General features: G+C 46.3%; 1 protein-coding gene across 4 annotated transcripts in view; it reads right to left on the bottom strand.

Annotated features, from left to right (window-relative positions):
* LOC105825188 (chromosome unknown open reading frame, human C12orf49) overlaps positions 1-24,957 on the bottom strand; it is a 131,327-nt gene that overhangs the window by 95,396 nt on the left and 10,974 nt on the right. For 2 of the 4 annotated variants that reach the window (XM_012662893.1, XM_012662892.1), the window contains exons 3-5: positions 22,122-22,273; positions 21,588-21,701; positions 19,112-19,681 (exon numbers count right to left, since the gene is read on the bottom strand). In XM_012662893.1, the coding sequence (XP_012518347.1) occupies positions 19,598-19,681; positions 21,588-21,701; positions 22,122-22,273 (350 nt within the window). In that variant the 3' untranslated portion in view covers positions 19,112-19,597. Of the gene's footprint in view, positions 1-19,111; positions 19,682-21,587; positions 21,702-22,121; positions 22,274-24,957 lie in introns of those variants that run through there. The other 2 variants (XM_012662891.1, XM_012662890.1) reach the window with 1 other exon arrangement.

Here is a 24,957-nt window from a genome sequence, read left to right as displayed (position 1 = left end):
CAAATATAATTATTTTTTAAAAGGCATCCTGCGAGCTCTGTCTCTCTCCCCACACTGACACTTCTGGGCTGTTGTCATGTTCCAGTGAGGTGCCTGTTGGCAGACAGCCCAAAGCACTTTGTAACATGCCCTCCAGATCCGAAGTGAAAACTGATCAAAGAATTGGCACCGGCGCTCTAAGAGGGGTGGGGTTGGGCTATTGTCCTTCTTTGTGGGAACAGCTGCTTAACGGGGCACTGGAGCGCCGTGATTATAATATGCATACGGACCGCTCTGTTAACAGAAGCCGGCTTAAAGTACTCCAGGGGCCTCCACCTTGTGTTTTGGCAAAGGGATCTGCAAGGATGCTGTGTCAAACCTTTTTGAAAATGTCTCCTTGACACGCAGGGTGAGGAGTGGCGCCTGCGAATCTCATTACACACGGTCCCACGCCTCCCTCTACCGTCCCCGGCGCCGGGCTCCTGCTTCTCAGCTGCAGCCAGTGGGAGCCACGCGGGGGTCACCTGTCCCCACTTTTAATCAGAACAGAGAAAATGCACCAAAGGAGAGCCGCCCGGTTACCTGAGCAGCCCAGGAGCCCGGCTCCCCCAGTCCTAAGGGAGGATCAGTCATTTGTCTGCAGATCGGCAGCCAGGCGGGTTTGCAGATTCCCTGGGGGCTGGTAGTTCTTATAAATGATAATGCACCGCCGAGCAATTAGTCTTCCTTGTGTTCTGCACGGGGTGGCATCGCCTGCTCTGGAGTGCAAGAGGAGAGGGGACATCTCGGTACTGGGGGTGGGGGGAGGGCCGAGAGGGACCCCGTGGACATATCTGAGCCCTGGTCCCACAGGCCAGGGGAGGGAAGCAAAGCCCGTAGGCTTTTCCGTGATGCTTATGTGGCATAGTCCTCCTGGGGCACCGAAACTTAGGATGCTCCTTAGCATCACCCATCGACAGAGGAGGAAACTGAGGACCAAGAAGGTCTGAGCAATTTCACCCAAGTCTCCTAGCTAGTAAGTGGCAGGGCCACCGCCCCCCCCACCCCACCTCTGTCTGTCCCACTCCACAGCCTATTTGTTTTGCTGGTCAGTTTTGTTTTTACTTGCACCCCGCCCAAAGGAAACAGATATGTTTCTTTTTCTAGAGGGAGGAAAGTTAGCTGCCCCGCAAGCCCCAGGTCGGAATGGTTTCCCCACCTCACCCTCCACCCCTTGGCAGCTAAACGGCCCCCCAGCCTCCATCTCTCAGTGTCTGTGGGTAGAGGAAAAGGGAGGGCGGAGGGCAGGGAGGAGGGGAACAGTTTTAAAATGAATATATGCATGTGTCTCTCCTGCTAATCACCGGAATGCATTTTCAGGAGAGGTGAGCAGAGGGGTTAGCTGCAGGACTCCCATTAATGTTAACTTTATTTCAGTAATGAGGTGCCAAGGCGTAGAACAATCACTGTGGCTAACGGGGTGTAATCACAGTGATGAGATCCGCATGCTGGGAGGGGAGGTGGGGGATGATCGCTGGTGGGGACGGATGACACAGAAGAGTCCCCGGGAGCAGGATGGGAGAGGACAGGGAAGAGGCAGGTGACCCTTGGCAAGGGCTGAGCGGGTTAAACGAGGGCCCCAATAGAGAGGACGCAATCACAGCAACTCCTCAGTGAATGCTCAGTGTGGCCAGGCCAGGAGGGGGACACTGCTCATGTCATTTAATCCTCGTGACAAAACAGAGGGCTAGATATCATCCCCATTGCACAGATCAGCAAACTGAGTTTGAGAGCAGTTCAGTAATTTGCCCAAAGTCATGCAGCTGGGGGAAGAACCTCAGCTGTAACTCAGGTTCCTCCTAATCACTGCGCTTCACAGTACTGCAGCTCCCACCCCGTTCCAGGCACCAGCTGGATCCACAGAGGGAATCACCAATGTGCCCATAAACAAAGGTTTGAATCCTCTGAATCTCCTGACCTCCCCACTCCTTCCATTCACAAATGCTCACATCTCAGGGACCGTTAATTCTTACGAGGCTATGGGGAGCCAGGGGACAGTTGGGGGGCTGCTGGTGTGACCCGGGCAAGCCACGTAGGGGCTGGAACCAGTGCAGGAGTAGCACAGTGGTAAGAAGTGGTCCAGTTCAGAACGCACCATCGAGGCACTATTCTCTGGGATTTGATAATGGGTTAGATCGGGGTGTGAGACAGGAATCCAGAGTGACATTTGGAATGCCAGGCATGGTGGCACACACCTGTGGTCCCAACAACTCCAGAGGCTGAGGCAGGAGGAGTGCTGGAACCCAGGAGTTCAAGGTTGCAGCGAACTACGATCGTGCCACTGCACTCTGCACTCCAGCCTGGGCAACAGAGTGAGATTGTCTCTAAAAAGCAATTTTTTTTTAAATTTTAAAATGTGATAGTTGGAGCCAGCCCTCTCCTGCTCCAAGTGTGTCCCTGAGAAAAGGGACTCCTAACCTGGTGGTGCTCACCTAGGGGCAATTATGCCCCCCAGTGGACACTTGGCAATGTCTAGAGACATTGTGATTGTCACAGCTGGGGATGAGGGTGCTACCTGTGTCTAGTGGGTGGAGGTCAGGGATGCTCCTCAGCACCCTACAGAACACAGGACCACAAAGAAGCCTCCAGCCCCAATGTCGGCAGTGCCAGGCTGTGCCCTCTCCCTCCCTGTGACCCCTGCCACCTGGTCTCACGTGGGGCCCCCGGCCCCAAAAACTTAGCAGCAGGGACCTTGTCAGAGGCCGGAGATTCCGAATCGGTGCCTCTCGGTGGCGAAGGTCCACATTAACTACATCTCACTAGCTTCTGACGGTGACATAGATCAGATGCTGCTGCTGTCGCTGCTGCCGCCCCATGAAACAAGAGCATTGGAGAGCATATTCATTTATCCAGCTGTTAAGAGCGACAGAGCATGCACACGTCGCTCCCCGACCGGGGTACCTGAGAGCCGGCCCCGCCGTATGATTGAGTGGCTGCCAGCCGCCTCCTGTCTGTAACCTTGACGCGCCAGAGCAGGGCCTCCTGTGCACAGGCTAGAAATCCTAACGGCCACGTCGGCAGCAACAAATGGATGGGTTAATTTGTTTCATGCCCCCGTCGCCACCAGGCTCTCAGGGAAAAACCACCACCACCTCCCTTTGTGGGGTTTAATGTCCCAGCTGCTGCGGATCGGCTTCGGCAGAAGGAAGAAAACGGGACGTCGACGCGGAGATCCGTTTATTCAGTGATGTTTGCTTAAAAACCTTTTTTTTTTTTTTTTTCATTTGCAGGTTATTCTTGCAGGCTTGGACCTCGAGCAACAAAATATCACACTTCCAGGTGGTATCTTTAAGGAAAGCTAATTAAGACTCTTGGCACTTGGAGCTCGAAACATTTTACAATGTTCTTTAAAGCAATTTGCCAACATTAGCTAATTAAAACACCCAGCCTTCCATCGAGGGACAATGAGAAGAGAGTCGAATCGTCATTTCTGAGCATCTGCTCTAGAGTTAGAAATCCCAATTCCTGTTGCTTCTACTTGGTCAAGGTCTTTCTCCGAAGGCGGCCTTTCATTGCAGCTCCCGGCAACCTGCCCGGGAGCTTTCAGAAAAAGATTCCGGCTAAAAGATTCTGGACTCAGGCAGTAAGATAAGGGAAAGGAGTTTGAGCAATTACCGCTGGTCCACTAAGCCAGGGGTCAGCAAACGATGGCCCGAGGGCTGCATCCGGCCCTCAGCCTGCCTTTGTAAATAAAGTTTTATTGTAACACAGCCATGCCAATTGGTTTACCTAGCACGTCCATCTGTTCTCAAGCTACAACAGCAGAGTTAAGCAGTTGCAACAGAGAACACATGGGCCTATAAAGCCAAAAATATTTACTATTTGGCCATTTATTTGAAACAAACGTTTGCTGACCTCTGCATTAAGCTGCCACTTTGCATCAACCTAACTATGATCTTTCACCTCAGCAGGTCAAACTCCCGGCCACCCCCGAGCCCTGACCAAGGCTCGTTTCACTCATCCTTCAGGTGTCTGTGCCGTCAAGGGGACCACTGTGACTCTGCACTCTAGATCAAAAGACGAGAACCGGCAAGCCGAGAGCGGTGCTCAGCTGTGATGCGGATGTTTTAGGCAGAAGGCAGGAGAGAGCCCGAGAATGAGCACAGATGACCTCACCTTAAGTCACTCCACGCCTACGCCCTTGCACCATGGTTTGGGAGGCCACGGAGCGGGACAGGCAGGGGCTGGGGCTGAATCCCATGACCCCACTCGCTAGCTCCTCAGTCCTGGGCAAGTCACGTCACCTCTGCTGCCTGGTTTCCCCGTGTGTAAAATGGGAAACGCTACCTTTTTTACAGGCGCCTGTGTTGTGTTTCACTCCTTCAAAATCCCGCTGTCAACACTGTTACAACACACTCCGTCTAATCCATCTATCGAGGACCAGAGAGGAAGACTGACCCCGTTGCCCAGTATCCCCCATCAGAATCGAAGCCCCCCACCCAGCTTCCTGGCTGGGCAGCTGCCCTTCCCCGGTAGTGTCATTACTGTTATAGCACTAGGCTCCAGGTGACGACCTCCAAGTCAGTGTCTCTGCTCAGTACAAAGGTTATTCGAGGAAAGGGAATTTGAATATACTCCCGCGGTGTGAAAGCAAGAGTTTAGTGGTGTCAAAAACCCAAGCAAACCTTTCTCCCTTTGTATTTCACTTTCAAAGGAATTGCAAAGTCAGCCCTCTCCTGCAACTGATCCAAAACATTTCTCCCTCCCCGACTCCCTTCCCCATCCATGTTTGGGGTGTTGCTCCCCTTTTTTGAGGCTTGCCAGCTGGGTGGACCCCCTTCTAAATGCAGGTGGCTCGAGCCGGAAGAACACCAGCTCCCGGTTCTCAGGTGGAGCTCATGCTCACCTGGCTGTCTAGGATCAGGGAGGGATCAAGGGTCCGTATGGGGTCAATTCCATCTGGGTCCTGAGGAAGCAGGGCCAACGTGACGTCAGTTTGGGGGTGGCAGAGATGTCTTTAGATACTCCCTTACGCTTTCTGCCAGTTCCTTAGCACACCCTTATTTGTCTTTATACAATAACACTGTGTATGTGGCGTGGCTGAAAGGGTCCTCATTCAGCCAGGACAAACTGCTTTCAGAGGGTGTAGGGAAAACTGCTCGTGGCCACCCGCCCCAGCAGCACCCCCAGGATAAGGCTGCTCTGCAAGTTGGGGAAGACAGAGCAGGCAGAGGTGCCCTGCCTAGAGGCACAGGCATTTTGGGATTACTTTCAGGTAGACGTGTGTGTGTCCCACAGACTCACAAATCGCCACTTGCAGCATCAGGAGCTTTCAAGGCAGGACAGCGCGGGCCTGAGCTGAACCTAACGTAGAGAGGGATTCTAAGCGAGGAAACCACAGACGCCTGCTACTGGCGAGGACTGTAGCTTAGTCCAAACCCTCACTTTGTATTTTAGACCCGCTCAGCTACACTGCCCACTAGCAGCTTCCGAAGGCAAAAGGACTTAGTAGGAAGTGTTTTCCCCTCGCCTGGGACCACCACATCACAGCCTCTCAGGGTTGGGAGGGAAACTGAAGCAAGTATTTGCTGAACACAGTGTGTGCAAGAAACTTTACATACATTATCTTTTTCATCCAAGAAAAGCCTGTGAGGAGGGTATTAGCATGGCTATTTTACAAATTAGGAGGCCAAGCTTCTGAGCAGTTTAGTATCAGTGTAAGATCACGCTACCTGTAAGGGGCAGAATTGGGGTGTAAGCCCGGGTCTGTCTGGCTGCACGCACCCACCCAACTCCCCCAACTTGCACATGTATGTTCTTAATATATTAATTAGTATATTCAGAGTTGTGCAACCATTCCCACAGTCTATTTTAGAACATTTTGATTATTCCCAAAATAAATCCCATATCTCCAAACCTTTCAGCCCTAGGCAACCACTAATCTACTTTCTGTCCCATAGATTTGCCTATTCTGGACATTTCATATACGTAGAATCATACAGTATGTGGCCTTTTGTGACTGGCTTCATTTGTGGGTTAGCATCACGTTTTCATCCACGTTTCAGCATGTATCGGTACCTCGTTCCTTTTTATGGCTGAGTACTACCCCATTGTATGAATGGACCATATTTTGTTCGTCTATTCATTAGTTGATGGACATTTGGATTGTTTCTACTTCTTGGCTGTTGTGAATAGTGCTGCTAGGAGTAGCTGGGTACAAGGTTTTCTGCACATTTTTAAAAATCACATTTTTATCCCTTTTGTTAAAGACCAAAAGTTAGAAACATGTGCTCTCACTGAACAATGCTACAAATATTTACTGAAACAACTGAGGCATTTAGGACAGGAGAAGCAGCTGGGTGTGGTAAAAAGAAAAGTGAGTCAAAATTCAGGACACAGGTTGGCCAGGTGCAGTGGCTCACACCTGCAATCTCAGCATTTTGGGAGGCAAGGCAGGAAGATCGCTTGAGGCCAGGAGTTTGAGACTAACCTGAGCAAAAAGCAGGACCCCGTCCCTGCAAAAAATAGAAAAATTAGCCAGGTGTTCTGGTGTGTACCTGTAGTCCCAGCTACTCAGGAGGCTGAGGCAGGAGGATCACCTGAGCCCAGGAGTTGCAGGTTGCAGTGAGCTACGATCACACCAGTGCACTCTAGCCAGGGCAACAGAGAAAGACTCTGTCTCTAAAATAAATAAACAAAAATTTGGGACACAGAAGTGATTGATTTTTTTCATTCATTCAATAAATACTTATTAAAATACCTCACGAGTATAAGACACTACACCAGGTCCTAATGATTTCACACCCTGAGTAGTTTATCATTAATTTAAAAAAATAAAGTTGTTGCTGGTCCAGAAAACAACCAAATGTCAACCATTTGTCTTTCCAGGGCCTCATTCTCATCAGCAAGGCGGGACCATGCTGAGACCTGGGAGGGGCTGGGAGAAGCAGGAACGACATACCAGAGAGAGTTCTGGGTTCTGGAGAATCCGGGACTGGACGAATATAAATAACAATATTACCATATGATACAAGAAACGACATGCATCCGTTTCCTTTCCTCACCCGAGATAAAGTGTTGCTGCCCCCTCAGTGATGACATGGTTCAGGTACCAAGAGCTGCCCACGGAACAAGAAGCACATAAACTTCCTTGCCTTGTAGGAAACAGATTCTGTTTCAGTAAGTGGTTTAATATTTAAACACCACCTCCAAAGCTTTAATATTTAAACACTACCTTACAAAGCCACAGGAGTAGGCCAGAATGAAAAGAATTAGCTGACGGTACCTGACAATCTGCCATGGAGAAGAAGCAACAGAGAAGCAAAGTGTCCGTGCAACCTCCACGTTCCTGGATTGCACTTGCCCATATCTGCCAGCAGATGGCGCTGTGGTCCTGCAAGGTTGCATCAGTGCCACCCTTGGCAATGAGATAACAGGGACACAGAGCACCTGAAGCTGTGTTACTTGGAGACTTGTGAACCTTGTCAATTGCTTTGCAGAGGTCCGAATGCCTCAAAACACACGTGTGAAGGAGAAAAAGAGGAAGGTGGACCAATGATGCATTTAAAACAGCTACAGGGCTCTGATGAAATTTACAGATGGCTTGAGCTCCAACTCCAGGCAGTTCTCAGAATAACAACTTCAGTCCTGTGTGTAGCAGAGGGATATTTAAGACAAAGAACTCGATGCAAATTAGCGTCAAATAATTATCCCCTTATGGCATATCCGAGGAATATTACTATTCATTAAAAATCAAATGATTAATTAGATATGACACCAGAAGTACAAGAAACAAAAGAAAAATTAGACAAATTGAACTTCATCAAAATCAAACTTCTATGCTTCCAAGAACACCATGAGAAAAGTGAAAAGACAACCCACAGAAAGAGACAGAATATTTGCAAATCAGATCCAGAATATATAAAGAACTCTAACAACTCAAAAGTGAAAAGCCAAATGAGCTCATTTTAAAATGGGCAAAGGATTTTTGGGTAGACATCTCTCCAAAGAAGATACACAAATGGCCAATAAGCACACAAAAAGATGTGCCGCATCGTTAGCCTTCAGGGATATGGAAGTCAATACCACAATGAGTTACCACTTCACATCCACTAAGATGGTCACAATAAAAAAAAAACAGACAATAACAAGTGTTGGCGAGGATGTGAAGAACTTGGAATCCTCGTATGTTGCAGGTGGGAATGTACAATGGTATAACTGCTTTGGAAAATCGTCTAGCAGTTCCTCAAAAGGTGAAACATAGAGTTACCAAATTTGACCCAGCAATTCCACTCTTATGTATACCCAAGAAAACAGAAAGCATACGTCCACACAAAACTGGCACATGAATTTTAAATCAGCATTATTCATAAGAGCCAAAAGTGCAAACAACCCGAATGTCCATCAAGAGATGAGTGGAGACACAAAACATGTTCTATCCACACAGTGGAATATTGTTCGGCCATAAAAAGGAATGAAGCACTGACACATGCTGTAACATGGATGAACCTGGAAAACATTACACTAAGCAAAAAAAGACAAACATAAAAGGCCACATATCGTATGATTTCATTCATATCAAATATCCAGAACAGGCAAATCCATAGAGACAGAAAGTAGATTATTGGTTGCCAGGGGCTGGGGGAGAAGGAATGGGGGTGACTGCTGATGGGTACGGGGCTTCTTTTTGGGGTGATGAAAATGTTCTAAAATTGATAGTCATGATGGTTGCACAACTCTGTGAATAAAGTCATTGACTTGTACGCCTCAAATGGGTGAATTGTATGGGAGGTAAACTATATTTCAATAAAGCAGTTAGCCAAAAGAAAAAAAAAATCAAGTGCTAAACTATTTAACATGGGAAACCATTCCATTCCATTGCTAGGAGGGAAAAAAAAAGAACAGATACAGGGCTGCTGGGCTGCATAACTCGGGCGGGGACATATCCGTCTCTTTATGACACGCGAATGATGCCCTCTGGAGCCGTGGAGTGTATGCAGCATTTCACCCAGCTCCACGTGGAAAGTGACCCTAGCTGGCCAAGTCCCCGGTGGCGCACAACTCACTTTCTCTCCAACTCATACCTCAAAGCCATGTTCAACAGCCATTTATTTGGTTACAAATTGGTAAAATATAATAGGATCGCAATTTTTGTTTTTATTAAATATACTAACGTGTGTGTGTGTGTGTGTGTGTGTGCGCGTGTGTGAAATAGATACACACCAAAGAACAAGAGTGGGTACCTATAGGTGGAAAGTTATGGAAACTTTTATTTTCTTCTTTATATTTGTATTGCTCTAATTTTCTATAACACATTCATTTGCAAATTGAAAAAATATAAAAATTAGTATATGTATTTAAAAACATACGATTTTACTCTGTCATTCTTCTCTGCCTGCCTCACTCACAGAGTAACCCTTCCTTTATCCTCACATTTATAACCCTACATGACATGTAGCGGCATAATTGCCTATCTTCCCCAACACACATCTGAAGGCAGATACCATTCCTAATTCATCATTGCATCCAAACCCAGAAGCGCCTGCCTTTGATATGCTCTGTAGACATAGTATGCATTGCTAGATACTAAGCAGTATCCTCTGTCTAAAGCTCACATGAAAATTTTATTTTAGACTTTGCACCCTTTGAGGAAACAGTAGTACAATGCCTTTAATGCTCTGCATTATCACGAGGGATTATTTCCCTTTTTGCCTTTGCTGCCAGGAAGCTTAATTGCATCAACCGTGTTGTTGCCGTATAGTTGCACATCCGTATTCTATTTTTCCTTTATTCTAATTTTGTTTCTATTTTATTAAATAGTATTATATATAAATGTGTAGAGTTTCCTCAACTCCTTTTTGAAAAGAAACAAGCTACAACTAGTGTAGTTCCATGGATGAGACAGGAATAAATCAGTGGTGCCTGTGCTGTTCAAACATAAAAGATTTCCTTTGGAAATCCAAAGTGGCCACCTATCCTAAGGGGAATAGTAGCGCTAATATCTAAGGATGCTCTGACACAATGTTTCCAAAGCCAGACGCTCAGGGCCAACTCAATTTTAAGCTCTGGAAGGCACTGACCATCTTCCACTTCTGTACTCCCTAGCACCTAGCACAGAGCAAGGCAAACAGTAAGCACTATTTAAATACCTGCTGAATAAATGATTACGGCCCATAATTCATTGTTCTCACCACACAAGAGGTCATGAAGTTGAACCCAGGGTTTGTCAACCACAGCATTTCTGACCATTCTTTGCTGTGGGGCTGTCCTGGGCACTGTGGGATGTTCAGCAACATTTCTGACCTCCAGCCACCAGCTGCCAGTAGCACAACTGCACACATACTTTTCACAGTCAAAAACGTTTGCAAACATTGCCACATGTTCCCAAGGAGGAGGGTGGTGGCAAAATCTCCCTCTGGTTAAACAACGCTAGTTTAAAGCAACATGTTCCAGGTCCTGGAAGCCACCAACTCGAATGCTAGAATGCCACGGCTGGAAGCATCCTTCACACTACCCTGTTCACAGACTTTCACAGGTGGGCAAATACGTTCAACAAAGAAGAGACACACTGAAGCCAGAAGAAAACCCAGCAGCTCAAATCAGTGTTTCTCCCTGCACGTGCTGTCCCTTTGGGTTTGCATAGTAACTCAGAACTCTACTAGTCAGCTAGGGCTGCAGTGACAAAATTACATACACTGGGGGCTTAAACAACAGACGTTTCTTTTCTCACAGTTGTGGCGGCTGGAAGTCCAAGATCAAGGTGTGGGCAGGGCTGGTTTCTGCTGAGGCCTCTCTGCTTGGCTTGCAGACGGCCGCCTCCTGGTTGTGTATGCATGGTCCTCCCTCTGCGCTCATCCCCCCTGGTGTCTCTCCCTCTTCTCCTAAGGATGCCAATCATGTCAGATTAGGGCTCCGCCCGCATGGCCTCATTTTAATCTAATCACTTCTTTAATTACCCTATCTCCAAATAGGGTCACATTCTGAGGTATTAGGAGCTAGGACTTCAACCCATGAATTTTGCGGGAGACACGATTCAGCCCGTGACAAGGACTATGCTCAGTGCAGCCCTCTGAACAGGGCTGCACTGAAAGGCTCAGTTCCCCTTTCAAAACATTCTTCAAAAACCCTTCCTGGCAGGTACCAGCAGCAAGAAGGTAAAACATTTTGCTTAAACCGAGGATGATCCAATCCCCAGGCCAAACAGCAAATTTCAGGGCAAATGCCAAACCTGTTCTCCACCTGGGCCCTGCTCCTTAGCGCTCAGAGTCCAGGGCAGCAGGTATATCGGAGGGGCTCAAAGCCCAGGTTCAAGAGCAAAGATCTGCTTTCAAATGACTACCCTGGTTTAAGCCACTAAGATGGGGTGTGCCTGCGCAATGAGTTCCTTTCCTTAACACGGGGATAAGAGAACCCACCCGCCTCCCTCATAAGGGTGGTTGGTAGGATTCTTAAATAAGAAACCTTTTAGCACAGCACCTGCCCACAGGAAATGACCAGAAGACAGTCAGTGTTGTCACAGTGTGCCAAGGCGACACACTGCCCACTGGGCCTGCCTGCGCCTTGAAGAGTTCCAGAGTCACTTGGACTGGAGTTTGCAGGCAGATCCTCTCGTGGCGTAACCTTGAGCAAAAATCAGCCTCTGAGTCTTCCTTTGTAAAACGAAGCTAAGAAAGAACGCCCAGCTCAGAAGATTTATAAGTGAGGGTGCACGTGCGCAGTGACACATGCTTTCCTCTGTCCAGGTAAGAATGGTTAAGAAACCCAGCCCACTTTTTGTCTCGGTGGATGGCGCAGGAAGGAGGTAGCCCCGGGCGCTTATTTAAGCCTCGGATCCCCTACAGCAGCAGCCGCGGAGCTCTTTCCCTCTTCTGCAAGGGCTACTTTCCTGAGTCCCTTGGCACAAAATTGCCAGGACCCAGGAAAGAGCCTCACTTGTCATCGCACCAGATGGTTCTCCATCTATAGAAACAGCTGCATTGTTTTCAGGAGAGGGAGCTTCACGCAGGCACGGGGCCACAGTCTCTAGACAAGGAGCACGTTGAGGACCGAAAACCTATGGAATTGGTGCCACCAAGTGGCGCAGAAAGCAATTGTTGGTGTCTGTGCCACCGGCACTGCCTTGCTCTCTCCCCGCTTCCATCTCTCCATCTTCTCTTGAAAGAGCACCCACGAGCGTCCCTTGACTACATGGCCGTCCTTCGAGGTCTGAAAAGGCTGCGGTGAAAAGGAAGAGCTTTCAGATCACATCTGAGTCGGCTGTGTAGTTCCTCCCGTGCTAAATCAGGTCAACGAGCTTATTTGTGTCAAATAAATTAGCCCAGCTGACTGCTAAGCTGCTGCAAGACTATTTATCTCGGGCTTCCGAGCCGGCGCTTAGCGGGCTGCAGGCAAAGCCCGGGCAGGTACGGGTGTCACAGATGGCGCTCGGGGAACACAGCTGAAGTGCTGCCCAGGTGCAAACCTCCCAGGAGAAGCTGAGGCCAGCACGTGACAGGGACTCCACGTGCTCTGGGCCTTGAGAAGAGAGCACATTCCCTCTCCAAACAGCGCCTGCCGCCGATGCCACGGAGCACTTGGGAACATCTTTGAAACCTCTGTACCCTCGAAAACCACCATAGTTGACCAGACGTTTGACAGGGCAGAGCTGGTGTTGGGGGAAATTTGGGCTGCCTTGAGCTCAGATCGTCTTTTCACAATACCAGACGCGCAGTAAGACAATCCGTGGATCCTTCCCAACCTTTTAGTTTTTTAAATGGCTGCACTTAGCGATTCACTAAATAACTGACATGCTTAGGAGATGTGGAGTGGGGTTTTCCTGATCTGCCTCTCCTAGCTCTCAGGAAAGTGGGAGTCGAATCGGGAGGAGCACCGGCCTCCCATGACAGGTCTCGCCCTCAGCCTGCCTAATGCAGCTCAACTCTGGCCACAGTAAATGCATGTAATTTATTTGGGAAGAACAAAAAGACTTCTTTCCTCCCTGCATAAAACCAGACAAGGGAAAAGGACGCAGCAATGCAAAGCCAAACTCGTGTGCAATTATGAAAAGATTTTAACCTCTAACTGGGCTTCAGTTTTCGAGGCAGGATGATATAAGTAGAACATGCACTTTCCTGCTCTGCGAATGAATTCGCTGTCATTGGACTAAATCTAACAGGAACTAATTATTTTAAAATAATATGTACAGCAGGATTCTACCTTTATTTACATACGGATACGAAATCCACCTTGATATCCAAAATACAGGCAAAACTCTCCATCAGAACTTTAATTAGTAGTTATCTCTGGGGGTCTGGAATCTAATTTGGCCTGATTTAATTTCTTTGTAAGTTCGTATGTTTTAAAGTTTCTGCCTGGTAACCACAAAAGCAATGAAAGGAAAACATTTTACTGAGTGATGCCTACAGAAGCCCTGCTCCTATTCCAAGATGCTCTGGGTACCTCGGGCTAAGCACACCTAAATAATTTAGCATTGCGTTAAGGAACAGCAACGTAGTACAGTGGTGTGCTTCCTTGCCAAAAGGCAGCTGTTTTTATGACGGAAAACACAGCAGCTGCTTTCACAGGTGCGGGGAAGCAATACATGGTAAGTTGGTCCCAGCAGAGAAGGCTACGGTGTCTATTTAAAATCTGAGGAAGGAAGAGGCAGAAAATGGCCAGCCCCAGCTGAAATCTTCAAGAGAGAAGGAAGCCCTGGCTTGGAGGGAAAGGGCTGCAGATGGCTGGTCTACATTTACCCTGGGAGAATCAAAGCCTAGGACCAAGTTGCTGGGGAGGTAGGGGCTCTGCTCCTGCTTTTACAAGCCCTGGGACTTTTGGCCAGTCACAGAAATCAGAGTCTTGGATCTGCAAGATACCTTAGCAATCCCCCTCAAATGACAAATGAGGAAACCAAAGCCAGAGAGGCTAATCTACTCCCGTCATTAATGCCTGTGCTCTTGTCAATAAAATGAGGATGCTACTCACATACTTCATACCGATGTTTCACACACATGCACATACACGGCCGGCGTATGGAACACGCCCAGAGAAGCATGTGTAATGGAATCACCTTTACCACTCAAATTAGCACCAGCTGAGATCACATGTTTATTCAGGAAATAGCTTACTCAACATTTTTAGCTTGACATCCCCCAATACAACTTAATAGAATGTCCCCATCCCTGTAGGACAGGACCCCACTCTGTCTCCCTGTCTTCCTTAGGAATAGTGAGTAGTGAAAGGTGGCCAACGAAGTCTGGAATCTTGAATTGCTGATAATGGCGATTTCCCATTTGGCCAACACCAACTTTGATTTTGGGGTATCTGGATGCATGATGATCAGCTTACCTATTCTACCTTGCATCAGAAATTTATGAATTAAAAAATCCCAAGAAGAAACTACTCCGTCAAAAACTTCAAAAATGCCCACTTAGAAACAGCACATTTCTATTAGGGATACGTTTTGGTTCATCTTGTCTCAGAATGCGCAGTCCCGAGAAACAATGAAACTGGATTCCTGATAAAATACTTGAATAATTAACTGCTGTGCCCATTGGTTGTAACGGGCAAGTTGTTTTCTTTATAGCAGGATTAAAAGCTGTACTTTCATTTTACATAGTCCAGCAGTTCGATGCTGACATCAGGAACTAATCTAGCTGGACAACGGAACACCGTGGAGGTTCTGTCGAGACGCGGGGTGGGCCCGCGGGAACGTAACCAGGCTGCTGCCCGGCTCTGCAGACCCCGCAGGCAGGGCCACTTGCTCCACTTCCCGTCTGTGAGAGCAGACTGGGTAAGGAACGTCGCGGACCCGTGATCGAAAGGAGAGACGCTGGTACGCAAAACTGCACTCACACAATAGCGAACTGCAAAAAAACACACACAGGAAAGGGCCCTGGCTGGAAGGCAAAGCACCAACACGCCAGAGAGGCAGGAAAAGCTCCTCCCATAATCTATCTTCTTTGTTTTTATTGTCACTCTGTACTCACGAGATCCCCTTTTTTAGGAGAATGACTAGTTTCCTAAATAGAATCTGTAATGACAGGCCCACGCCTCTCTCTGCCCCAACCCCATCCTCAAAGTCATTCCATCCAGAGGACTGCTGGCGAGGGGCTGGGGACAGCCACCCTTGCTGTGGAGGGGAGAGGGGTGTCTGTGAGCCTCCGTCCACTCTGCAGACGGGAGGCTGGCTGCACTTGGCAGAGTCGCTGAGCGCAGCGAGGACACCGTGGCAGAGTAATAATGCCGCTCCTTGAGGCAGCGCAGGGCTGGTAGAGACCTGCTAGGAAGTAACGTGTCCTGTGGGGATTTCAGGGTAATTTAATCAGCAGCACTTCAGCACAGCAGAAAGCCAGGGCAGGGAAATAATAGAGTCAGCGCACAGCTACCCAAGTGCCTCTGCTCAGCCAAAGGGGAGAGATGACCCCGAGCAGGGCTTCTCCACCTCGGCCCTGCTCGCGCTTACAGCCAGGTAATTACGTCACGGGGGCTGTCCCGGGCACTGCGGTATCGTCCAAGAGCGTCCTGGGCCTCTTTCCACTAGAGGCCGGCAGCACAGCCCCCCGCCTCTTGTGACAAAAATGTCTCTAGACATTGCCAAATGTCCCTTGGGGGGTGAAATTGCCCCTGGTTGAAACCACTGCCCTAGATCAACTGGAGAGGTTAGTTTGTAAACATGAGTTACTTGCTCTTAACACAGGACTGAAAAAGAAAAGAGAAAGGGTTGAAGGTTTCTTTCATTTAAAAATGCTCTATTGTAATCAATAAGAAAAAAAAAATGTGGCCAAGTCATGAATAGGCAATTCACCATACATGGCCAATGACAACGTCAAATGGCTTCATCTCACTAGAAAATAAATCCAAATGAGAACACGCAGATCATTAGCAAAGCATTTACAAATCACACAGGGTTATCAGGAGTATGGCGAAATGATCAAACCCTCCATAAACGTCAGGTGACTATACATTGGTCAAAATATTAATAGTTCAGATGAGCACACAAACACGTATGTAAAAGCATGTATCATCAATGCATTATTTACAGCAGCAAAACAACAAACCCTGGGAACAAGCTAAATGTCCTCAGCAGGAGATTAATAATAATATTATTTATCCACAAAATTGACACCATGTGGCTATTAAAAATTATCACATAGGCCTAGATATAACATGTATATTCGTCATAGAATTGTTTTCAAGAGGAAAAAGTGCTCTCATTTTTGCCTGGAAAAATTCATGGGGGTGGTGCTTATCTCTAGATTGTATGTTTTTAGGTTATTGTGACTTTTGGCTTCACATATTCCTGAATTATCTCAAATGTTTAATCTTTAGCATGAGTTATTTTAAAAATAGTAAGGAAAATAACAAGAGCTCTGTAATACCCACTCGTGCCTACCCATGTCTACCACCTGACACGGCCCCCTGCTGAGCTGCAGACACTGACTTCTTGCTAGCACTGGTCCCCTGCTCACAGGGACCTCACGACAACCCTGAGCAGCAGATGCTATGACCCCATTTTACAGAGGAAGGGCCTGAGACTCGGCGGAAAGACTGCCCAAGGCCACACTGTTAGTTGAGTAGCAGCAGTTCCTAACTCTGAGGCAGGATTCTGCCCTGCCTATGAAGAGAACACCAGATCAGCAGTATCCCTGTACATTGATGATTTAGCTGCAAATCCCAAGGATGAGAAAAGCTGTGTTTGGAATCTCGCAAATTATGCAACTGTTCCCCACGGTTCCCTTGGGACCGACACTGACAGTGGCACCTACAGGAGGCTCTGGGTCAGACTCTGGAAGCATGCGAAGATGTGTGGTCACTGCTCCCAAGTCCTGTCCTCTGCTTTTCCAAAAGCCAGAGAACTCACCCTTCCCTGCCAGCTCCAGCGTGGCCTGGTCCTAGGCCCTAAGCAAGGCAGATCACTCCCTCCTTTGTACCCGCCTGGCTCAGAGCCTTTTCCACACTCAACTGTGTGTCTCCCTCCCTGTTAGGACATGTCTTTATGGGTCCAGCAAGAAGCATGGAAAATGAAAGATTCAGAATTTGGGGAAATGCTTTGAACCACCCAATTCCCTTTAGCTAAAAACACTCAACAGTTAATGAATTTTTCCCTAAACTAAAGGTGTTTTTATCCCTTTAGTTATCTTTTCTTCAATTCCCAACAATGTATAACACACCTTGCTAGGCTCTGGGCACACAAAACTAACACAAGATCCCCGGTTTAGAATCTGGCAGTCGAGGGAACCAGAAACCAACCAGAAGAAGCAGAGAGCAGGGAGGGACCCCGGGCTGGGAGGCCAGTCCGTGCGCCAGGTGCTCCGGTGGCCCGGCTTCATCACGCAGTCTGAAGTGCTGGGAATTTTCAAAACAGTGAACACGCCCCCCACTGATTGAAGTGCAAAAAACATATTCCACGCCAAATGAAAATGATCTTGGGATCATGGGCCTAATTTGGATATTTATGCCACTCTCCCCTCTGCTGGCCTGGACAACTGAAATATATCCGCTCTCAGGGGAGACGCTTACGAGTCAGCACTGGAGCTGGCAAGAGACAGTGCTTGGAGGACGGGACCCAGAATCAGAGATGAAGTGTGTGTTTGGGTTCTGTCATTCAATCTCAGCAGGGACTCGGAAAGTCTCTTCGCCTCTCACCATTTCCTCATCTACAAAGTGGAAATACAAACAAACTTAGTTCTCCATGATGGGGTTGTAGCTATTGTTTGTGAAAACACTGAAAGTGTAAAATGTGACACTCAAGTACAAAATCAGAGAGGACCAGTGAATAGGCAAGGCTGACCTCTGATATAAACTGTTCACATTAAATCTGCATTATATTGCACAAGAGTTAAAATAAGTTCAGAGGAGAGGTTGATACCAATGTCAACCAAGGGAGGACAGACACTCAAATTCCACATCGAGTTACCAAAAAGAATAGACTGATGAAACATGTAGACACGCCACAATCCTTTCACACACTTTGATTTAGTACCGTTGAATACACACAGAATCTGAAAAGTCCAATACAAACAGAATAGATTTCTTGGGATCTAATATTTAAAAATTGCCTGACAGTTTACTCTCTAAGAAAACTTATTTAGAAGGGCAATTACTTTGGGAAGGTAAGTGTAAGAGGTAGTATGAGGAAGTTAAGGAAAGTTACCACTACTTACTACAGATATGTACCGAAGGCAAGTATAGCCCAAAGAAAAACCTCCACTAAAAAAAAAAAATGTTGAAAACTTATCATAAAACTAGCACCCTGCTCCCAGGTCAATAATTTCAACAACCAAAAAAAATGGAAAAGACCTTGCTCAATCCTGGGGTTAGTGAAGGAGTCTAGGAAAGAGTTGTACATTAATGTGACTTCTGGAATCAAAGAGCTATTCAAGGGGCACAGTGTCTTGACCTTAGGACCAAAGGCTCCAGGGCGTGCGCTGGAGAGAGTCAGTGTCACAGCAGGAAATGGGAGCACTTTATGCACGTGGACCCGGGACACACCAGCAACCCACATGGGCGCATTCTCCAGCCATGATGATCATTCACATCTCCCACCGAAGGGAGATTAAAAATGTCTTACAGCCGTTTGATGGAAAGTTGGGTTTTCTTTTCTTCTTTGCAAATCATAGGGAAACTGAACATTTACACCTGTTACAGTCCCTGAAGCTGAAAATGAAGAACGAACACAAACAGCAAACTGTTGGATACATCCCCATTTAGGAACTGCCTTAACTTTGGGCTTCTATGGACAGGACGGGGAAGAAGGTTGCCTATGACTTTCCTGAGGTTCCCATTATACCCTCGCTAAGCAGATCACTGTAATTTTAACAGTGGCAAAGGAAATGAGAACTCCTTTAAGTCAGGACAGTATGTCAAGATTTCTGGCTAAAACAGTGCTCTCACGCTGGGTACATGAGCACACTCAAGCACCACTAGAACAGAACCTAAGGGCAGGCACATGGTGCCAACTGCTCAAAACCTTGCACAGGATTAGAACAGAACAGTGTCTTTGAGTTTTTAGATAATTTTAGATGTTAGGATGTGGTTAATAGGTTGTGTTCAGGGTCCACTCTTGAAGATGTTGTCAAAACAAAAACAAAAATAACTACCAAAAATCACATTCCTAAAAGACAAAACATTTTATCTGGGTGAAGGGATGATTTAACTCGTGAAACTCAAGAACACAAGAACAAAAATACTTTCCTTGAATATATTCAAGTAGAATGGCAAGACATTTTCCTACATAAAACACTGTAATTTCCCCACTACTCCAAAGGAATCCAATAAATAATTTTACAGTGAAAAGGCCTGGATCAAAATTGGAAGTGAACACCTGGCCCCGATGAACACAAACCACAGGTCCCTGTGCAGGTCCCAGGGTTGAGTCATCCAAGAACGCCACCACCACCACAAGCTCGGCCTAACTTTATCTTTCCTGAATGGGACTGGCTGGAGGTTCCAAGCGGCTTTACGGAAGAGTTCCATCTGGTAAGCCTGGATGGTGAGCGAAGCCAAAGATTACGACACAAGAAGTGGTCAAAGCCAAGGTTTCCTCGCACTGCCTTTGTCTTCTCCCGGCGGACTAGCCCAGGCGCTGAAGTCTGGCTCCAGGAGGCAAGGTCCTTGGCGGGGCCTTCTCGCCCGCGCGGGAGCAAGTCTGCTGCACCCGTCAGGCGGGGAAGAGCTCGGGCGGGCTTTCTCCATAGCAATACTTTGCTATGGGGTCCCGGTAGGTGTTCTCGTGCTGCACGCTCTGTTGGCAAAAGGAAGATAAGAGCACGGTGAGAGCGAGCGGAGTCTCGCGCGCCTCCCTCTCAGAGAAGCGGGAGTCGAGCAGGGCTGCTGTCAGACTGTCCCTGCAGGAGGCTGGCCGAGTCCATCTCCAAATGTCACTAAAGGCTCCAAGGCACTTTCTGGAACAAAGAACAACGCTAAACACAGAATGCCAACGAAGAGCATGAGAGCGGACATAAAACCTCACTGCAGTAACTGTTTCTTTTTATGTGCGCCAGTGAGTTTTTAACAATTTAGCTATGACCTGGGCAACTCAAGACAACTCTCCTTTTCCTCAAATTGTAATACCTGAAACAGAGTAAGATGCGACTGGTCTTTTGCATCTGATCCTGTGCTTCAAAGATGCCCAGTTCCTGGTAAGGAACCCTGCAGAGACACCAGGCAGATGCACTTCAAACCGCTTTTGTAAAGTTTATGTACCTAAAAATCCGATGCACAAGCCAAATCCTACAATGCCACACAAGCCTCATTTGGCTAAGCAAATTGGAAGTGTGCTTTAAAGCAGACAATCATTCCTGACGGCTAACTTTTCAGCAATTTGTTTTCATACAAGCAACTTGAGTTTTTGGCTAGTCTGGAGTTCATTAATTGGCCCAAGACCAATGCTGAGCAACTGCACTGTAAATATTAATCCCATTTAACAGACATATAGCCAGATCTTCTCTTTCTTGGGATACAATTTGTCATCAAAACAAATGGAATGGCAATTGGGAAATCTCTTTTTACAATAAAAAAAAAACAAAAAAACAAGTCCGAAAGCGTAGTAGCTTCACTCAAGATTGGAAGTAATCCCTGAGTTTTATCAGTTAAGGAAAGAAAATACTTTGCCTTTTCTAGCATTTCTCAGAATGAGAGAGAATCTGAATCGAAATGAGTCATGTGTTCCGCCTTCCTCCACATTTCCTTCAAAGCCCATTCAAGTGGAAAGCTCTTCCAGCAAAACAAGACCATCAGGAATTTCTTCATGCTTTCAAACGCTCATTACAATCCCCGAAACATTTACCAGATGATACTGAATGCTCTTGGAACAAACCAGAGACATAGAAGAGGGGCATGAAATCAAAAGGTGGACTACGGAAATCTGGCAAAGGCTACAAGGGCTCCCGAGAATGACAAACGAGTCCACTGGCTCAGAGGAAGCCAGCAAAATCTTGGAGACACCGTGAATAGAAGCCAGGAGTGTGCTCTTATAATAAGCACGTCTGGTGATCTCACAAAGACAGCTAGACAACTGCCCAAGCACAACAGCAGAGAGCCGAGGGTCGGAGTGATGGAAAGGGGAGAGACTTTCAGACGCTTTCAGCAGCAGGTGCGACAGTATCTAATGCCCACAGAGCAAAGCATTTAACGACAGCATGCTAATACGCACTGAGAGCCTGACGACCTACAGATTTATTCGTGAATTTTTAAACATTCACCTGCCCCATCCCCTTGAGCCCTAAACTAAACCACAACTCGGTCCCAGAACAAATTGCTACTTACTCTAAATGAGTGGTTACTGGAAAGCCTCAGTCAAATTTCAGTTAAAGACAGGGAGGAGAACTTCTCTTAGGAGCTGGACTATTAGGACTCCACCCAGACTTAAAAATAATTTTAAGCTTCCACTTAAAGTGCAAATGTGCCAACCAGATAAAAGAGATGCAAGCTGATTAGACACTGAATTAATATAAACACTTTACTTTCCCTAATTTGTAAAAATCTAAATATTCTGAATACTGTCATCACACTAAACAAAGTGTGACATGGTTTCATTTGCATCTCTTTTCCGTATCGCCCCACCGAAAGGACCCCAGTGTATACCTGAAAGTTTTCTTCTTTCCCCTGCCACCCACCATCCCCCAGCTAGAGACATCACAGCTTCTGACCTGGGATGAGGTCCTGCATTTGGCCAGACACAACTCAAAGTGATCTTCGACTGCCATGAAGAGGTTCTGGAATGCCACAGCTGCCCGGTTGAGGAAGCGCTCCAGGAGAAGTTGCTATGGAAACAAAAGTTAGTGCCTGTAATAAATTACCTAAGCCAGCACAAGGTGACCTTGGCTATCTCTCCTAAACTAAGAGAATGCTGACGGAGGTGAGGGAGGGAGAGAGGGAGGGAGGGACGGAGGGAGAGAAGAAGTGGGGATAAAGAGAGCCAGCAGGAATGCTGCCTATCTTATTCATTAGATGTCTGATTAGCAATACAATGGTCCATTCTGCAAAAGAACCATTGGCATAACTGGGAACCACCTCCTTTCCTTGTAGACAAAGGCTATCATGCAGCAGCAATTTCTGACATCTACAAAGTTCCTTTCTAAGTTCTATTTTCAAAAGAACCTCACTTGAAGAGTCTAACGTTCATCCTAAAATAGAGGCCAAAAGAGAAAAGGAGATGTAGAACAAGAAGCAACTCTCCCTACCTTGTTGGGTTGCAGGCAGCAGGAGACACAGTACTCGTAGGCGCTGCAGCAGCCGTTGGGCCAGCAGCCGTCACAGCAGTATTGCTTCGTGCCAGGGACATTGACGTTACAGCAGCCATTCACCAGCAAATCCTTCCTTTCGCAAACGTATCCTGAAAGTCAGAGACTGACCTTAGCATGAAACCAGCAGCTCCTCCAATTGTCTAGCAGGGATGACGGGGAAGCGGCAGTGAAAGTACTGCCTGCAGAGAACAGAATCTGGAGCTTCCTAAGCACCAAAGAGCCAGAAATTAGACATAACGTGATTGGCGACTGCTTCCTCCAGGCAGCGGTTCGCAGGAAGCAGGGACTCCCACATCATCACCACATCGCAATCTACCCAGAGCCAGCGGTTAGTCTGCGGTCACATGTTCCAGCTCATCACCATGTCGAGCCACGCCTACGTTTTCCTATACTAACCTACGCAGGCGAATCTGTGCCTGAAGAAAAATGGCATCGTTTTTTGAGCAAAAATCTGAAAACAGGAAAAACCAGGCATTCATTCACAAAGTGAGATCCTTCTAGATTTAACAAACAAACAAACCACTCTTTACAAATATATCTTTTAAACGCTTGCTGCTTGTTTAGTAGTTTGGAGGATTTTCTACACTTAACCTCTATACATTGATTTAGGCTGTTTTATACATGCGCATGCCGGGGATCCAACAACCCCTCAGCATTAGGGAACGCAGTTATCTAATACTCAAGGAACAGAAAACCCCCCACCTCCCTTTACTACTTCTTATAAATCTCATCATCTGTGTACACACACTCCCTCCAACCCAGTCAATTCATGCTCAGTGTTAGGGGAAAATCTCCTTACAAAAGCTCATTTATTGTTCAGAGCTGCTATACAGACATTTCTCTACATCCTTCTGGGAGTGGGACAGAAAAATGTAAGGATCAGTCCGTGAGGGCCACCACCTGGCCCTTGGGAGACTCCCAGGTGTGCGCCCAAGAGCACAGGTGCAGAGCAGCTGCTCCCAGCATCGCTCCAGTCCGAATGCCCCAGCTTCTTAATCCTCAGAGAATGGGACTTGGTGAAGTACGAGGTTGTTTTCACAAAGTACTCTAGAAAACAAAGTCTGTGCAAAAGCAGGAGGCACCAGTAGAATAATGATTATGAAACTAAAAGGGCCCTCAGTTAAGACTTGGGCAACCGAGGCCTTGAGAGAACCAGATCCCAGATACCTGGAAATCGGTGCCTTTTGTTGTTATTGTTTAATTATGTTATTCTGTCTTCTAAACTGAGAGGATGATTCTAGTGTCTAGTGTCTAGTAAATGTTTCCTGAGATTCTTCTTAACTGTTTCTACTCATTTTCTTTACAGGGATTATAAACAAACAAATCCAAATAAGCCAGCATTTTTCTCAAACGACAGAGGTGTGAAATATTATGTGTCCTAAATTACACTTGAAATTATCTTTCTGTCCTTTCCTTTGTCATATTATAAGCACCAGTATCTCGGGCCTTCTTTTTCTTCTCAGTGCACTTCCGGTGTTCAGCTTTGACACTGCAGGTCTAACTTCTGGTGAAAGCGAGCTCTTCAAGCTCTCTCATTTTGCATCATAGATCTACTTATTCAAATGTTATTCCCAACAAAAAGTCCTGTAAGATCACAATTTCAAAATCCATTGCTATTGCCTGGAAAATTAACTTCCAACCTTTGAATGTAACTGCAATTGGTTGTCTTATTTAATAATGTGTTACTCTGTCACTACTCATGGTGGAATCTGCCTGCTAAAAGGCATAAATTCTTAAGGTTTTCTTTATTAAATTACTTCTTTCTCCCATATTCATGGAGGTAAAATAAAACTTACAGCTCTTAGATTTTTATTGACTGACTGATTCTTAGAACTTTTTATTCGAGGAGTCTGAGAGTCTTTGTCTTACCTAAATTAATAAAAAAATTCATTTGCTAGCGATGATAAAAGAAAATGACAGTGTTTATAACCCAACGCTAAATATAAAAGTCAAGGCATACAATTTCATGTTTTCTTACTGAATATCATACACTGTGTAAGAAATCAGCCCTGAACTTCCAGTCAAGGCACTTGGTCCTAGTCACAGGTCTGCCTGTTGACTGTGTCATCTTGAGAAGTAACTACCCTTGGATAAACGTCACTGTTTAAAAAAAAAAAAAAAAAAACCCACAAAACAACAAAATCACGTCATTTTCTATATGATTTGCTCTTTCGGCGTGACCTTAAAAAGAGCTTGTCACTGGCATCACTGCTGAGTTGGGAATGCATTTTTGTACAAAATTTTTCAGCTCTTTTACCCTAGGTGGGTAGTTTTCCTCTGACTCTTCATTTCTCATCTCTGGTTTAATGACTTTGAGATCTATTTGGAAAAGATTTGTTTTTTATTTTGCAGGAAATGCAAGCTTTTTTTTAAATCCATAATGCCTGTGGTTTTCATTTTAAACACAGCACGTGTCTTCATTAAGTTCGGTTCATCAGGTATAGATGAAGATCCTAATACAATGTCACCTGTAGCAATTTCGGTATTGTCACTTTCACAATCCATTTGTTCGAAGACTTTTTAAAATAGGGCAAAATTTATTCTTGAAAAAAAAAAAAGAAAGAAAAACCATGTTACTTGCAAACCATTAGTTGAAAAAGAAAAAAACAATTGGTAAAACAGTCAGGGAACTTTGAATACTGTTTGGATATCTGACATTAAGGAGAAATTGTTACTTTTTTTGATGTGATAATGGTATTGTTTTTGGTTTATAAAAGTCTTTGGCAATCTTGGGCAAGCTCCTTAACCTCCTGGTGCCTACGTCTTCACCTAT

This window comes from Propithecus coquereli, unplaced genomic scaffold, assembly GCF_000956105.1.
Source record: "Propithecus coquereli isolate 6110/MARCELLA unplaced genomic scaffold, Pcoq_1.0 Scaffold789, whole genome shotgun sequence".
In the NCBI taxonomy this organism is placed as follows: domain Eukaryota; kingdom Metazoa; phylum Chordata; class Mammalia; order Primates; family Indriidae; genus Propithecus; species Propithecus coquereli.
The sequence above is the reverse complement of the archived record's forward strand: the minus strand, read 5'-3'. Positions and strand labels throughout refer to the sequence as shown.